General features: G+C 43.1%; 1 protein-coding gene across 1 annotated transcript in view; it reads left to right on the forward strand.

Moving 5' to 3' along the window:
* Positions 1-14,405, forward strand: part of VAT1L (vesicle amine transport 1 like) — a 195,023-nt gene that overhangs the window by 45,273 nt on the left and 135,345 nt on the right. Inside the window, exon 3 of the mRNA XM_049863957.1 lies at positions 4,341-4,556. Coding sequence (XP_049719914.1) covers positions 4,341-4,556 — 216 coding nt within the window. The remainder of the gene's footprint in view (positions 1-4,340; positions 4,557-14,405) is intronic.

Below are 14,405 nucleotides of genomic sequence, written 5' to 3' on the forward strand. Positions count from 1 at the left end.
GAGCCAAGTTCAATGAGAAGCCTAGGAGCAGTGAGCTCTGCTGTGATGGCTGTGGCCATCACTGTCCAGGTGCCTGAAATATTCTTTTCATTATACTCAGTGTTGACACTGGAGGCCATCAGCTACTCTGTGGTCTTGAGTCTGCATCTTTGGGTTTTCATAATTCTATGAAAAAAAAAAGAATGTCAGTGCTTGACCTTGGTTATCTTCTGGTCGAAACTTCTGTCTACAAGATGACATTTCCAACATTCACCACTTGATCTTGAACGCTTCCAAGGATTGGGACACTCAACACCAGCACAACAGCCCCTCCTTTTCATTAGTTTTCTTCATTAGATGGTTATTTATTCCGCTTTATAAAATTTAGTGAGTTGGTATATAGCTCTTGATCAATGGATTGTGAACTCCATGAACCAATCTGTTCTTTTAAGAACTAACATTTATTCTTCCCCTGTGTTTCCATGCACCATGCTAAGTACATTGTATATATATTATGTCATTTAAACTTCCCTGGGTGGTGCAATGGTTAGCTTGCTCAGTTGAGGTTTGAGTCTACCCATAGGCACCTCGGAAGAAAGGCCTGGTGATCTACTTCTGAAATATCAGCCATCGAAAACCCTATGAATCACAGTTCTACTCTGACACATGTAGGGTCACCAGGAGTTAGAGTCGACTTGACGGTAACTGCTTTGTAATCTTTGTAAGAACCTTTACTAGTATTTTTCTCGTTTTAGAACAGAGACACTGAGGCCTGAAGAGTTAATCTAGTATCTCCAGAACTGGCAGTTTCCCTGTTGTAACCCTTATATAACCTTTATGATTTGAACTCACACAGTGGCTCTGTGGGTGAAAGACCTGACCATCTGCTTCCATAAAGATTGCAGCCAAGAAAACCCTATGGGGCAGTTGTACTCTGTTACATGGGTTGCTATAAGTCGAAATTGACTCAACGGCACCCGGCAATGACAACAACGACAACAATGTCATCTTCCTAGCACTGATCTCCAGCTGTAATTAATTAATTATTTGTGTCTGGAGTCAGACTGCTAGTTGCTGTTGAGCCAACTCTAACTGCTGTCAGCTCCAGGTGTGCCACAGTCTGGATGGAAGACTGATATGAAGAGTCCAGGGAAGAGGGGGTTACAAAGGCAGGTGGGAATTGGAGCCACAGAAAACCATGCAGATAAATATAGCCAAGGACTTCTCCCTCTCCAGGAGGCTCAGGGAGGGCTCAGGAAGGGGAGAACCCTGCTTCGGTTTATGGCAAGCTTCCCAAGCAAGGACAAAGAGAGGAGATAGAGGGGGAGGCAATCAGAAAGGCCTCCTTGCCCAGCTCTCAGATGATCCCATTAATTAATTGCTTGACTCTATCTCAGAGCAAGCAAACCAGGCTCTGCATTGCTTCTGATTCTGGGAGGAGAGCCCCAAGAAACACACTGGGGCAGAGGTATCTGATTCTTTCAGTTCAGGTGTCTTTGCTGCTTTGGCTAACTCGGCTCCTTGGCATGGATGCCCTGGATGGAGCACAGGTGCCCAGGTTCATTGAGAGCAGTGTTGATTCTGTAACCAATTGCCTCCTCCATCTGAAATCCTCATTACCCAGGTCTCAGTGGGGCCAGTGTCAGTTCGTTGTCTTTCCACGACATCACCCACTGGCTAAATGGACAATCAAGACCCTGAAGACACTGTGCCATCTACACACTGAAGCTGTGGCAGCTCTCGCCCAAAAAACTCAGAGCCGGGCAACCTGGCAAACCTCCCAGGTTCTGGGGAACTCATTTCCAGGCTATTCTAGCATCACTTGATCCCATCCATCCCCCTCCCCCACTTGAAAAAAAAAGGAATTATATTATCTTTGGATCAGTTACGCAACATCACCATTATAGCTTCATGACTGTGGCATAAGGCTTCAATCTCTACTAAAACATTTTCCCTTCCAGGTGGATCTTCAGTCTAAGCCCTATCACTCATAGTAATTGCCACATGAAATTTCCAGGGACTATGAAAATTTCGAAAGCATGAGCTGTGCCTCATTCACTATTTTATATATCCAGTGCCTAGAGCCTAAGACTAAGAAGTTCAGTTAAAAAAACAAACAAAAAAAAACATGGTAGGGATCATTGTGATGTGGTGGAAAGATACTTGGAGTCAGACAGGCCTTAGCCTGGCTTCTGATTGCCACTTACTAGATGTTTGTCCTTAGGCAAGAGGCTTAACCTTTCTTACCTTAGCTTCTTCATGTGTTTAATCGAGACAATACCAACCCCATACAGCTATCATGTCGATAAAATAAAATAACATACATAAAATGAAGATTCCAGAGTCTGGTACATTATTATTGTTAGCTGCCATCGGGCTGGCTCCTGACTTACGGTGACTCAGTGCACAATGGAACGAAAGCTGCCTGAACCTGAGCCATCCCCATGATGGGTTATAGATGGGACTGCTGTGCCCCATAGGGTTTTCGTTGGCTGATTTTTGGAAGTAGGTCACCAGGCCTTTCTTCCTGGTACATTATTAGCATCCAATAAATGGTAGTTTTTCTGTTGTGATCAAACAGGGCATATAGAAAAGCCTCTTGTGAAGAAGAAATCCATTCTCCAGCCAGGCTAGAAGTCCCCCATCCTAGGCTGTGGCGACAAAATCCCTGAGAAGCCCTTAAGGAAGAACATAAGTTCGTCAGATGAAAGGTGGTTGTGAAAGAGTGGAGAAGGCAGTGCACCATTTTTTCTATCTGATATGCCCAGCCCTCTTGCCACCACCTTAATTATGTCCAGAATTTCCGGGAGGGAATGGGCCCTCAACCAGCTTCCCTGGTTCTGGAGAGGACGAGATCATAATGAAGATGGATGGGCACAAAATATAGAGTTGTCCCCAGTTCATGAAATCTGTTGTAAACCTGTGAAACTTCAGTAGCAGTTTAAGCTTTTTTTTACTGCAAAGGTATAAAAAATATCATTTATTTCACCAAGATTTTTTGTTTTAATTGTACTTTAGATGAAGGTTTACAGAACAAACTAGTTTCTCATTAAACAGTTAGTACACATATTGTTTTGTGACATTGGTTATCAAACCCACAACATGTCAACACCCTCCCTTCTTGACCTTGGGATCCTTATTACTAGCTTTCCTGTTCCCTCCTGCCTTCTCGTCCTTGCCCCTGGGCTGGTGTGCCCCTTTAGTCTCATTTTGTTTTATGGGCCTGTCTAATCTTTGGCTAAAAGGTGAGCCTCGTGAGTGACTTCAGTACTGAGCTAAAAGGCTGCCTGGGGCTATAGTCTCAGGGTTTCTCCAGTCTCTGTCAGTCTCTGTGTGTGTGTATGAGTTAGAATTTTGTTCTACATTTTTTTCCAGCTCTGTCCTGGACCCTCTACCATGATCCCTGTCAGAGAAGTCTGTGGTAGTAGCTGGGCACCATCTAGTTGTACAGGACTCAGTCTGGTGGAGGCCGTGGTAGTTGTGGTCTATTAGTTCTTTGGACTAATCTTTCCCTTGCGTCTTTGGTTGTCTTCATTCTCCCTTGCTGTAGACAGGGTGAGACCAGTGGAGTATCTTAGATGGCCACTCACAGACTTTTAAGACCCCAGACGCTATCCAAAGTAGGATGTAGAACATTTTCTTTATAAAGTATGTTATTCCAATTGAGACAGATGTTCCCTGAGACCATGGTCCCCACAGCCCTCAACCCAGTAATTTGGTCCCTCAGGGAGATTGGATGTGTCTAGGAAGTTTCCATGATCTTGCCTTGGACAAGTTGTGCAGGCTTCCCTAGTATTGTGTACTGTCTTACCCTTCACCAAAGTTACCACTTATCTATTGTCTGTTTAGTGTCTTTCCATTTCCACTCCTCCCCTCCCCTTCGTTGTAACCATCCAAGATTATTTCTTTTTGTATGTAAACATTTTCATGAGTTTTTATAGTAGTGGTCTCATACAATATTTGGCCTTTTGTGATTGACTTATTTCATTCAGCATAATCCCCTTCAGATTCATCCATGTTGTGAGATACTTCACAGATTCATCATCGTTCTCTATTGTTGCATAGTATTCCCTTGTGTGTATGTACCGTAGTTTGTTTATCCATTTATCTGTTGATGGGCATCTAGATTGTTTCCATCTTTTTACTATTGTGAACAGGCAGCAATGAACATGAGTGTGCATTCACCAACATATTTTTTAAAAATCTAAAATACTGGGGAATTTGAATATGGGTCATTAGCATTTGAGTTAAGAGAAACAATGATGTTTTGTAACATGGACAGCTCCTGATATTTTAGTCGCTCTGTGAACCTCTGTCATGAGCTAGTAGTGTTCACTAACCCTGTGCTTCCCCATGCCCAGATTGGTGACCGTGTCATGGCCTTTGTCAATTACAATGCCTGGGCAGAGGTGGTCTGCACGCCAGTGGAGTTTGTCTACAAGATCCCAGATGACATGAGCTTCTCTGAGGCTGCTGCATTCCCCATGAACTTCGTCACAGCCTACATGATGCTCTTTGAAGTGGCCAACCTCCAGGAAGGGATGTCTGTGCTTGTGCACTCAGCTGGTGGTGGTGTGGTAAGTTGGCTTCTTATGACTCCTCTTCTTTGTGTTCGTGAAGGTGGAGACCCCACTGGGTGTGGAGTGACACCCGGTTGACAATGCAATTTGTATATGAGCGATGTCTAATAGTAAGGGTGAGCTCTCTACAATCCTGGTAGAGTATACACATTTGACAGAGCACACAGAGATGACTGAGTTGGAGTTAGTGAGCCCCAGAGAGAGTTTCTCCAGAGTTTGAGAAGGTCTCCAAGGTGGCATTTGAGGACTCAGTGCGTCTCAGAGGTGGTTTCTACAGAGGAGCACTCTCAGTCTTGGTGTCAGAACCTTCTCTTAATACTCTCTACATCAATAGAGTCTAGAACATGGTATAAGTTCAATAATATTTGTTGAGTTAATGAACAAGAACCAGAGAAGTTGGTTGAGGGCCCAATCAATTTCCGTCCCTGCAATTCTGAACATCATTAAGGTGGTAGCAAGAGGGCTGGGCACTATCAATACATCTGGTTACAGTAGAAAAATGCTGCACAGCCTTCCTCCACTCTTCGAAAGGCACCTTTCATCTGGCCAACTTGATAGACTGTTGTGACAATCCTTCTGAGATGCCTCACAAGTCCTGTGTTCCTAATAGTATTTGAAGTATCAAAGTGGCAAATAATTTACTTTCTCAATAAATTGCAGAGGATTCAAGAATGTTCCTATATTAATGACACTCTTATTCATTTGTGTTCTATATATTTTCTTGAGTGTGAGATAGGTGGTTGGAGACTGTACTAGCACACTGGGAATTACACATAAGCCCAAGTATGCCCATGAGAGTGGTTGCATATGGGGAATATCATCCATCAGGTGTGTAGTTGCCAGGGAGGAAAACAATGGCATTAAAAATTGTTGCTCTGGAGTTCAAGGATGGTAGAAATTGCTTCTGTGGGGTTGATGAGTCTCTGAGCCAGTCTTTCAATATGTATTGCATGCCTGACACATGGCAAGCACTTTGTGCCAGTCATGGTCTACTGGGGCTTGAGTGGAACTCTGGTCTTTCAGATAGTGGGATGTGTTATTCGTTAGAATTCCCTGAGTGGCACAAATGATTAAGCACGTGGCTGCTAACTGGAAGGTTGGCAGTTCAAAATCCACCCAGAGGTGCCTTGGAAAAAAGGCCTGGTGATCTACTTCTAAAAAATCATCCATCGAAAACCCTGTGGACCAAACAACAACAACAAAAAACCCTGTAGACCATAGTTCTACTCTGACACACATGAGGTTGCCTTGGATCGGAATCGGCTCAGTGGAAACTGGTTATTGTTCATTTAACTCAATAAATATGTATTGAACATATACCATAGTCTAGACTCTATGGTTATAGAGATTAATAAGAGAAGTTTTTGACATACTATTCTAGTAGGGTTTGAAAGGTTCTCAGAGTTGGTGATTCTGTGGTTTGAAGGTTAGGTCTATCTCAAAGATGTTTTCATTGGAGATTTTGCTAACATCGTGTTGTTTTTTTGTTTTTTTATCTTGGATTTCTGCAACTATCCACACCCTATTGAACATAAAGTGCGTTCCTGTTTTTCCTTTCTGAGAAGACAAGCTCACTTACAAAAGAGTAAAGGCAAAGCTAGGAAACGTTAGAAATGCCTTAAGAGAAATAGCTTCAATCACTTTAGTAAATTTGCTGATGTCTTTTGACCATGAGTGAAGATATAATAAAAGCTAAGCATCCCTTAGGAAAAAAAAAATGGATTTCACTTCCAGTGACTCTGCTAACAGCAAGCAAGCCATTCAGAATGCTGGCATTTATGATCTTAGTGTGCCAAGAATACAAAGCATTAGAGACATGTTTTCTTATCATCAGCATAAGCGCGTCTTTACAATGGTGCTCGACTCAGTTCTGCCCAGAGTCACTGTTTAAACACTGCCGTGGATGATGTTGCAGCTCATTTTTTTGTATTTTTTTTTTTCACTTGAGTTTGTTCCTGGAACAAAGAGGACTGTATGAAGGGTGTGTGCCTCACAAAAGGGAAGAAATATGGAAATACCAAAAATGCATGCCTGTCTTATGCTGGGATGAGAGATTCATGCACCACAACCAAAAGAAAAAATATAAAACAGGTGCAGGAACTGAAGAAAAGGGACAGCAAGGACTGGAAGATAAGTTGATGCATATAATGCAGGCTTTTTTCTTATTATTATTATGAGGTCCTAGAGCTTTGCTAGACATGGTTTAGCTCTGAGCTTCCTAACAGTGAGTACAAATTGGGAAAAATGATCAGCCATGTGAGCTAGTATGCATTTGATAGAAATAAACCAGTTACTTGAGAAAACCATAACTAGCATTCGTTTTTGAGACCAGAGGATTATTTCTCTGTGGTTTCTTATAAGGAATATATGCTGTAATGTAATGAACATCCTCAACAAAACCATTACAGTAAATGCAATTATTTTCATGAAGCTTTTCCTTAGGGTAAGCTTAATGGAGTCCAATAGCATCAAAGTAAAGCAAAAGAATGTGCCCTGACTTAATCTAGGGACAGAGTTTAAAGGAATGGTTGGAATGTGCATCTCGCCAGTGGTCGAGTGTCCCTGAAAAGCATTTCTCTCAACCAAGACTTGACAAGTGAGTTCAAGGTTATCCTTAGAGAGCTGTGTGGCCAAGTGCAGCTCCATGTATGTGAACACTCAGCTGAACTGGGGTAGGGTTGACATCATCTAACAAAAAGTGAGGAGGCCTAAAGAGAACCCAGACCATCCCACAGAGGCAAGACCAGTGAGTCTCTCTCAGGCAGAACTGGCCTCCTCCCAAGACTACCAACCACTGCTTTTATGGTAGGGGGAGCCCCCTGGTGGATATATTTCCATACATTATCTGTGATACCCTGGAGAAGAACAGAGGTCCTCCCCACCACTGTTGGACAGACATGATAAGTGCGGCCACTGACCATATGGCTGCTGTGGTTGCAGAATAACGGCCCCCAAAGAAGTTCATACCTAATCCCTGATTGTTACCTTACATGGCAAAAGGGATTTTACAAATGTAATTAAATAAAGGGCATTGAGTTGGAGAGATGATCTTGTATTATCCAGGTGGGCCCAATATATTCACAAAGGTTCTTGAAGATGGAAGAGTCAGAACAATCAGGGAGAGGCTTGAAGATGCTGCACTGCTGACTTTGAAGATGGAGGAAGAGGCCATGAGCCAAGGTATGTGGGATGCCTCTAGAATTTGAAAAAGACAAAGAAATGGATTCTGCCCTAGAGACTTCAGAGGGAACACAGCCCTGCCAACACCTTGCTTTTAGCCCAGTGAAACCCATTATGGACTTCTGCCCTCCAGAAGATGATAAACCTGTATTGTTTTAAACCACTAAGCTCATGGTAATTTGTTAGAGCAGCAAGGGGAAACGAATACAGCCACTTTCCCTGGGCTGCCTCCCTCCCTCACCTTTCACCATGGAAAGCCTCGAAGAAAACACAGGCAGGAAGTGGCAGAACTAGGACTCACACCGTAATCTGGCTGATTTCAAAACCTATTATTCGTCCACTCTACAATCCGGAACATTGAGAGAACCTGGAATCCATCCCTGGCGTCCTGACCTTGTGTTTTACGCTCTTGCTGCTCTACCACCCAGTCTGTTACCAAACAGTTGAGGCATACCTCTCTTACAGACCTCTTCAGAAAACACCTCTGGGAAGAGCTGGCAAGCTCAGGATCTTCCTCCATGCACCCCCTACTCCACACTGAACTTGTCAGTGTTTTTTAGAATACACCCAAGCTCCTTGAGCCTCTGTGCCATTTCATCTAGTGTTCCTTTTTTTCCAGGATGGTGTTCTCTCCTAATTCATATGTCACCTCCTCTAAGAAGCCATCACGTACTCCCTTGTCCAGGTAGCCTTAGTCCTTTCACAAGAAAATTCTGAAGCTAGTGTTCTGTCATCATTTGGTCATGGCTTCGTACTTTGAGCACTATTTCATGGGCAGGGCTATTATCTACTGAAGGCAGGGTGGTGTGGCAAAAACATAGGTGGACTTGGGTTCAACTCTCAGCTCTCCCATCTTATATAGCTGGGTGACTTTGAGCAAGTAACCTAACTTCTGTAAAATGGAAACAATAATGGCTACCTCTGGTGAGAAGTGAATCAAAGGGCTTAGGACAATACCTGACATGTAGTAGGTGCTTTATGAATGGTAAGAATAGGTAGATGCCAGGTAGATAAAGAGAGAGAGAGATTTCATAGTTCTGGGCACAGCACTGTTGGGTACATTGTTGTTGCTAGCTGCTATCACATCAACTCTGACTCATGGCAACAGAACAAAATGTTCCTCAGTCCCGCGTCATCATTGTGATCACTGGCATGTTCAAGTCAATTGTGGTTATTGTGCCAATCCATCTCACCAGGGGTCTCCCATGCCCTTGTTGGCCCTCTGCTTCACCAAACATGATGCCCTCCTCTAGCGATTATGCTGAATAAATGTTTGTTGAATTACTTCTGGAGAAATATTTGATGCAAAAAAGACTACTTCCATATATTTATTATACCTCCAGGTAGGATGTAGTGAGAAGGGCACTTCACCTTGGTGTAATCTTCCCCAAAACCCATAACCCCAGTTTAATTATGAAAAAACATCTTGTAAACCAAAATTGAGGGATATTCTGCAATATACCAGACCAGTGCTCCTCAAAATTGTCGAAGTTGTGAAAAACAAAACAAAACTGAGAAACTGTCACAGGCCAGAGGAGACCAAAGGAGATATGACTAAATGTGATATGGTATCTTAGATTAGATCTTGGAATAGAAAAGGGCCATTGGCAGAAAAACTGCAGAAATTCAGCTCAAGTATGTTGTTTTGTTAATAGTGTGGTACCAATGTTAATCTCTGAGTTTTGATAAGTGTGCCATGGCAACATTAAGGGAATCTGGGCAAAGGAAATATGGGAAGGCTTTTTATTATTTTTTCAGCTTTTCTATAAATCTAAAATTATTTCAAAATAATAAGTTAAGACAGAGGGAGAGAGAGAGGGAAGACAGACAGATATTACTTCAACCAAGGTGTCCTACAGAGGCAAGTGCATTTTTCTCCACACCTGCATCTTCTTACTTTTCCCCACCGAGAGGACCATTTAGATACAACCAGTCCCTTTGCCATCGAGTTGATTCCAACTCATAGCCACCCTACAGGACAGAATAGAACTGCCACATACAGTTTCCAAAGCTGTAATCTTTACAGAAGCAGGCTGCCACATTTTTTCACCTGAGGAGCAGCTGGTGGGTTCAAACTGCCAACCTTTCAGCTAGCAACCAGGCACTTAACTATGGTGCCACCAGGGCTCCTTCGAGACAAGCAGAGCTTTGGATCAGGTTGTTCTGGTTTGAACCCTTCCTGAGAATTTGCATTTCTACTCCAGATATACTGAATTGGAATCTGTATTTTAACAAGATCCCCAGGTGATTTTTATGTGTAACTTCCTGGGAACAAACTGGTTTGAAGCCCTGGAGACAACCAGAAGGCAGCTGGTTCTTCCTGGAGTCTGGCTCAAGTTGCAAATCACAGAAGGGCTGGATCAAGCTTCCCTGAGCCTCCACTGGGCACAGAGAGGTTTTCTCCACAGGCCTCTAACAAAGACATGTGGGGAAAAGAGCAGCTGAGAGCAGCTGCTCCAATCACTACAGCCTGAAGTGAGCCACAGATCTTGGAAAGGAAAGTAGAATGTACCTTTCGGACAGACTTAAATGGCTACCCCTCAGTTATTAAATTCTATTCGTTACGGGGCATTTCCCAATGTCATTCAAATCACTTGACAGGAGAGGCCACAGGAGGGAGGGGCAGAATCTGCAAAGAGGGCATCACGAGGGTCCCCCACCTCATGTTTGGGCCCGTGTGCCGGCGGTCCTTCCCGAATGACTGAGTAACCCTACAACATTTTAACACTAAACCATGAAAGCATGCGATGAGTAGAAACCCCCACTGTGGAAGGATTTGGACATATGGAAAAGTCATACAATTTCAGCAGAAAAGACACGACCATTTACAAAATCACCTATTGTTGTTAGATGCCTTCAAGTCAGTTCCGACTCATAGAAACCTCATGTACAACAGAACAAAACACTGCCTAGTCTTACGCCATGCTCAGGAATCACCTATAAGAGTGTATTTCATTGACAACACCATCGTCAGTCACAAAATGACAGTCACCAACATCTACCCAGTTACTCAAACCAAGAATTGTGTTTAGCTCTTTTCCTACCTGCTACAAGTTTCCAAAGCCTATGGTTCATTCATTTATTCATTCACTCATTCAACACGTATGTAGTAAGGACCTACTCACCACATACAATTTCCAGGCCTGTCCCTTCTTGCGCTCTTGACTCACTTTCCTCATCTGTGAAGTGGGGATGCTATGAGTGCCAGCTTTACATGGTTCTTGTGAACTTGGAGCAGTCCATGGCACATGATAAGCACCCAATAAAATGTTTTCATTATAATTTCCCAGGTTCAAAGGTTCAGCATGGTTTCTAGGGCCATAGTATTAATTAGTAGCAGGAATCAAATTTGAGCCCAAAATCCAGGGCTAGGAACTCCAAATCTTGTGCTTTTTGCACTATACCGCACCAGTGGCCTCAAATACCTGCACCATACCTCATTTCTTCTGCCTGCCTGACCTCGTATCCCAGGACAAGGGTGAGTTTATGTCGGGGGACAGCCCCAGCAACGAAGGACCCTCACTGTGCATCCTGGCAGATAATCTGAAGAACTGACACATAGCCCTTTCCAGATTCATGCATTCAGGGAAACTTACTGACATGGACAAGCAGCTGCTTTTTCCAGTGGCAACCGGCTGGAGTATTTTCCTCAACCACCTAGCAAGGGACCCAAGCTTATATACTATTCCAGCTGGGACCAAGGCTCATCGTTTTTCTCCCACGTCCTTGGGTAGTCAGTGTTCCAGGGACTTCACATCCAGGCCCAGATGTTTTCCTTCTTGTTGCTAAGGCATTCCTCAGCCTTGGCTGCTGGCCCAGTCATGTCACTTCTGGCCTTGTACCTTAGCCCAAGTCCATCCCGAATTCATCCCCAGCATGCTTCAAGGAAGAGCAAAGCTGATTGCATTAGGGAGGAGATGCACATAGCTGAATAGCATTACTCGACAGTTTACCATAGCAAGATCTTCCAGTTCCCAGGGAGTTGCAGAGATAGGAAATGGAACCTCTGAAAATTTAAAGAGAACAAAGCCGCTCTATCATGTCCTTCATGAATAATCGAGGGAGGAGGATTAACCGCATCTCCACTTTGGCAGAAGAGGTATGGCCCAGAGACTCCCTGGGGTGGTCAAGACCCAGGCTCCAACTGCTGACCCTGGGAAAGATACCTCTGAGACAGCTGGTTCAGCAGGACCTCTACCTTGTGGTTGCTGAGACCTTGGGTGCTGACAGCCAGGGACTTAAGTCCTCGCATGTCAGCAATATACCCTTAGTTAAAAAAAAAATTCTTTCAAGCTAGGCCTGTGTCTGCAAAAGCCTCACTTGATCTTTATTCTAGTTGCTTTTAACCCCTTTACATTAAATCATGACCGAGTCAAAGAAACGCTGTTTTATCGTAAATATTACAAAGGTTGAATTGGGCCTCTGAAACAGTATTCATTCGTTAATTTCAGTTGAATAAATATATCAGTTCACAAGGGGATAATAAGAACTTAAATAGATTGAGTACAGTCATTTCCATACATTATCTATGAGGTAACCGATTGGCATGGAGTCAATTCCAACTCATAGTGACCGTATAGGACAGAGTAGTACTGCCCGATAGGGTTTTCTAGACTGTAGTCTTTCCGGAGCAGACCCCCAGATCTTTGCTCCCACAGAGCTGCTGGGGGGGTTCGAACAGCCAAACTTTCAGTTAACAGCTGAGTGCTTAATCATCGAGCCACTAGGGCTCCCATCTATGAGGTAAAAAAAAAAAAACTATGAGGTAGATATTATTTCCCATTTTAACAGAGGGGAAACCCTGGTGGTGTAGTAGTTAAGAGCTACAGCTGCTAACCAAAAGGTTGGCAGTTCAAATCTACTAGGCGCTCCTTGGAAACCATATGGGGCAGTTCTACTCTGTCCTATAGGGTCACTATGAGTCTGAATCCACTCGATGGCAAGGTTTTTTTTTTGTTTGTTTTAACAGAGGAAACTGAGATGAGAGAGGTTAAGTAACTTGCCCCAGGTCATGCAGATATGAACAGAAAGGTAACATGGGAACTAGGGTCCCTCTGAATATAGAGTCCACGGCCCGTGGTTTTGGTTTTTTACTTTTTTTTTTACTTTGATGTAACGCACTCCATCCCATTTATTCATCAAGTGTTTGTAGTTACTTTTTCTGTTGTTGTAACTTCTTAAATTACACACTTAGCTCATTAAATTTCAGCCTTTTTTTTTTTTTTGTAGCTGAAATACATTAGCTCATTTTTTACTGGTAATGAACTAAAAGCTCTAGGTCTCTTTTTTTTTAACTCGCCATTTCCCTCTAACCCCAGTCCCTGGTAATGACTAATCTACTTTTGTTTCTATGCATTTGCCTCTTCTAGATATTTCAGATAAGTGGGGTCATACAATACATGTCCTTTTGTGTCTGAATTCTTCCACTTAGCATAACATTTTCAAGGTTGATGCATGTAGTAGCATTTCTCTCTATGGTTGGGAAATATTCCATTGATGTATGTATCACATTTTGTTTATCCATTCTTCTGTTGATAGACGCTTGAGTTGTTTACACCTTTGGCTCTTGTAAATAATGCTGCAGTGAAGAGTGGTGCACAAATAGTTGTTTGAGTTTCTGCTTTCAGTGCTTTTGGGTGTATAACTGAGAGTAGAATTGCTGGATCATATGGTAATTCTATGTTTAATCTTTTGAGGAACCGCCAAACTGTTTCCAACAGCAGCTGCACCATTTTACGTTACTACCAGCAATGGACCAGTGTTCCAATGTCTCCACACCCTTGCCACACGTCTTATTTTCCATGTTTTTTTGTTTGTTTTCATTTTTTAATAATAGCTATCTTAGTGGGATAAAGTAGTATCTCCTTGTGGTTTGTTTTGTTTTGTTTTGTTTTTTTGCATTTCTGTAATGACTAATGAGGAGCATAGTGGTTAAAAGCTCGGCTGCTAACCAAAAGTTCATCACTTCGAATCCACCAGCTGCTCCTTGGAAACCCTATGGGGCAGTTCTACTCTGTCCCGTAGGGTTGCTATAAGTCAGAATCAACTCAATGGCAATGGGTTTGGTTGGTTGGTTGTTTAATGACTAATGATGTTAAGCATCTTTTCATTTGTTTATTGGCCACTGGTATATCTTCTGTGGAGAAATGTCTATTCAAGTCCTTTGTCAACTTTTTAATTGGGCTGTTTTGACAGGTGGGCAGTGCTGAGAGAAATCCTGCTTCTGCTTAGCATGGGTTTGAATGGATTCCACCCCATGGGCTTGGTTGGTGAGCTTTCTTCTTGAGGTTATCCAGGAGCTGAGGGATCCTCAAGACCAGGGGAGGATGTTCCATTGACATGGATGATTTCAAGATGGGTCAGATGCAATGCTGGAATTGCTCTTGACATCACTACAGAGCTGAAATTAAGCTCCAGGCTGCCAGGTCCATGAAGCAAAGATGGTGCGATCTGTTCATCCCTATATCCTGAGCACTTAGCCCAGTGCCTGGCACATTGCTGTTGCTGGATAAATATTTATAGGAGGAATGAAGAGAGGGAGAGAAGGGAGAAGGAAAAGAGCTACAGGGCAGCGTTTAAGTTATGGAAACAGTATGGGGGCCCAGAACCTGGAGTCAGAACTGGCTATCATCCTAGCTTCCCCAGTTTCCAAGAGACTTTGAGCAA

This window comes from Elephas maximus, chromosome 21 (assembly GCF_024166365.1).
Source record: "Elephas maximus indicus isolate mEleMax1 chromosome 21, mEleMax1 primary haplotype, whole genome shotgun sequence".
NCBI lineage: Eukaryota > Metazoa > Chordata > Mammalia > Proboscidea > Elephantidae > Elephas > Elephas maximus.